Here is a 2,896-nt window from a genome sequence, read left to right as displayed (position 1 = left end):
AACTTCGATACCTAGGGAGCTCCCACACCTTGTGGCTGTAGTCTGCATCAACACAGCAGCTTTTGGCGGTGTCACCTTACCCCAGCCCGATGCAGAAGATCCTTCCCAGGGACCCAGGGGCCAGCTAGCTGCTCCTGCAGGGTGCATGGCGGGCAGTCGCCGTTGGTCGACTCTTTAAGGGGCCGTTCCTTCTCTCACGACCTCATCTGTGATTCATTCCGATACTGCTGTTGACAGTTGCCATTATCATTGCTGGTGTCGTTGTTGATGCTGCTGCTGTGTTGTTGGCTCAGATTTGGGTGTCGCTGATACACCATCCACTTTCAAATTTCGGTGACTATCCGACAATACCTTATTGGGGGAAGAAACATCCAGACAGCGAGACAGAGATCAGTCAGAGGGGCGAGTAGACGGCACTGTCATCCCAAGCATCAGAAACACCGATCTACAGACAGCGACAAGCAACATCATTCTTCGCCCGGCTCTCAGGTATTCTTTGAGATCAATTGGTCTTCATTCATACGCGTATACCCATTCATTATGGTTGCTTCTGTTGTCCCGCTTGGGGTCTTTGGCCTCGTAGCCATCCTCATGAATACAGTCACAGCCCAGAAAGAGGATCTGGGGACCGTTTTACAGTCCAACAATCTCACGACATATTACAATCTGATCAAGGCATGCCGGAAATGATACAACTGAGCTAGGGATGACTGCTGACCACCCACAGAAATATCCCGAAGTGCTGTTCAAGCTTCCAAATTATCAAGGCGTCACTGTAAGTCTCTTCCACATATATCACTATTCCAAGCTAACATTGACTAGATTGTTGCGCCTTCCAACGCGGCGTTTGAGAACATCCCGGGAACCCAGCTCAACGCAATCTGGAACGAGTCGGATCCTTCCATAGCCGTTCCTATCCTAGAGTACCACATTCTACAGGGCACTGTGTCTACTGACGCTCTTGTCTCCGGCCCATCAGTCCTGCGCTCCTCTCTCCTCCAAGATTCAGCTTGGACAAATGTCACCGGCGGTCAGAACGTCCTTGTCAACAAGCAGCCTGGCGATGTTATCGTCTTTACGTCCTCTGAAGGTATCCGCACAACCCAGGTAGAGGGCGACATCAAGTTTGCCGGCGGTCTTGTTCAGGTCGTGGACAACCTCCTAATCCCTCCTGCAAGACTGGAGAACACCACGGAGAGCTTCAAGCTGCCCGCGTTCCTCGGCGCTTTGTACGCCGCCAAGCTCATTCCCGCCATATCGAATGAGAAGAACGTCACCATCTTCGCCCCACGCAACGAGGCATTCCAGCGCATCGCCGGCTCCGTCAAGAATATGGACAGCAACGCCGTCAAGAAGTTTCTCAACTACCACGTCGTTCCCGGAAGAGTTCTGGCGTCGTCCGATCTCAAGAACGGCACCAATCTCACCACTCTGACGTCTCAGAGCCTTCGTACCATCCGGTCCGGCAACAACCTCTTCTTGAACTCGGCGCAAATCATCCAGCCCGATATCCTCATCGCAAACGGCATCATGCACATCATAGACAACGTCTTGAACCCTGACGTGCCGTCGAACCCGAGCCCGGATGCCGCCAGCCAACCTCCCGTCTTCCCCGAGAGCTCTGCTTCCGGCTTGCCTTTCACGACCGCACTTCCCTGCACTGTCAGCTGTCCAGTGACCACGTCAAGCGCCACTCTCACAGGCACCGCTGCCAGGACTGCTTCGACCACGGGCGTCAGGACCACCACTAGCCCTGGTCTTGCTGCTCCCCGTTGCACTGGTCTTAATGCTGGTGTGGCCGTTGGTGTTCTGGCAGGCATCGCCGCACTTGTTTAGGATTGAATGGACAGAATGAGAGAGCGAGAGATGTAATCATCATACTGCGATGGGAAAATTGGGTGGTTTCAGGCGATAATGAAGGCGTTGGGAGTAAATAGAATGAGACGATACCACTATACGAGATAGAATAGTTAATTCATGAAATTACACACTCAGTATACCTGTTATGCTTCTGCTCCTTGGGTAATTCCTTGCGTTCAATGTTATCGTAACATCATTTCCGATGAAAAATTCCACAATTTATTTGATGTTGTCGTTTCGTTACCTTTCCTGTTCTCTTTCCTGACGCTATCATTGCCGCTGCCGCTCTCGTCGAGATCATATCCAACATCTCCTAAAACCAAGCATTCCGCGCCAATTCGTCGTCTCATCAGTATTCATAACTAGCCAAGCCAGGATGTCAACCAAAACGTATGCCAAGTGTTCAATGGCAGGATCAAATAGCGTAGAGAGCCATTCCAGTAAATGCTGTCTTGAAGCCAATCTGACTTCTCAGAAATACCTAGCCCTCTGATCTATCCTAAGAGAACATAATTACCGACCAGTTCTGAACCCTTTGGAAAGCAAGTGTCGGACTAAGTCTGTAGGCATAGGCTGCCGATTTTCTTTCAGCATGGATAACTTTACTTGAATGCCAAACAACGAGTATTAATTAATCATCGTCTCAACCTTAACATGCTGAACTGATGTCTACATACCGTTTACACACTCGTAGCTCTTAACATCTATACTTATTCACACAAAAGGTTCTATCTAACACCAGATAATTACCGGCTTGCCTCCTACGATGTGATAATTCATGGCTAATGACATAATTACGCTCCTAGAAAGGACGTATCAAATGAATATCGCAAGAGCCTCAAACAACCTCCTCAGCAATGGGACCAATTATTCACAAAGCACGACACCGCAACAGCAGCACCGCCAAGGCATCAAGAAATTTCTACCTCACTCGGGAGACGGAACCCTCGACCCCCGTCCTCACAGACCGGGCGAGCATCGCTTAACCTCCCGCGCCTCAGACCTGCATACAGACCCCTCCATGCCCTGCCAGCAC

At 50.4% G+C, this 2,896-nt stretch overlaps 1 protein-coding gene across 1 annotated transcript; it reads left to right on the top strand.

The window, feature by feature from the left end:
* Nucleotides 1-706: 706 nt before the first annotated feature.
* COL26b_003349 (uncharacterized protein) lies at nt 707-1,836 on the top strand (the record flags this gene model as incomplete). The annotated part of the gene is made up of 2 exons (XM_053176247.1): nt 707-775; nt 823-1,836. The coding sequence occupies 2 exons, from the start codon at nt 707-709 to the stop codon at nt 1,834-1,836; spliced, it is 1,083 nt and encodes a 360-aa protein (XP_053039868.1).
* Nucleotides 1,837-2,896: the final 1,060 nt, after the last annotated feature.

This window comes from Colletotrichum chrysophilum, assembly GCF_026319265.1.
Source record: "Colletotrichum chrysophilum strain AFK26 chromosome Unknown scaffold_18, whole genome shotgun sequence".
Classification (NCBI taxonomy): Eukaryota; Fungi; Ascomycota; class Sordariomycetes; order Glomerellales; family Glomerellaceae; genus Colletotrichum; species Colletotrichum chrysophilum.
This window is presented reverse-complemented; position numbering and strand designations above follow the sequence as displayed.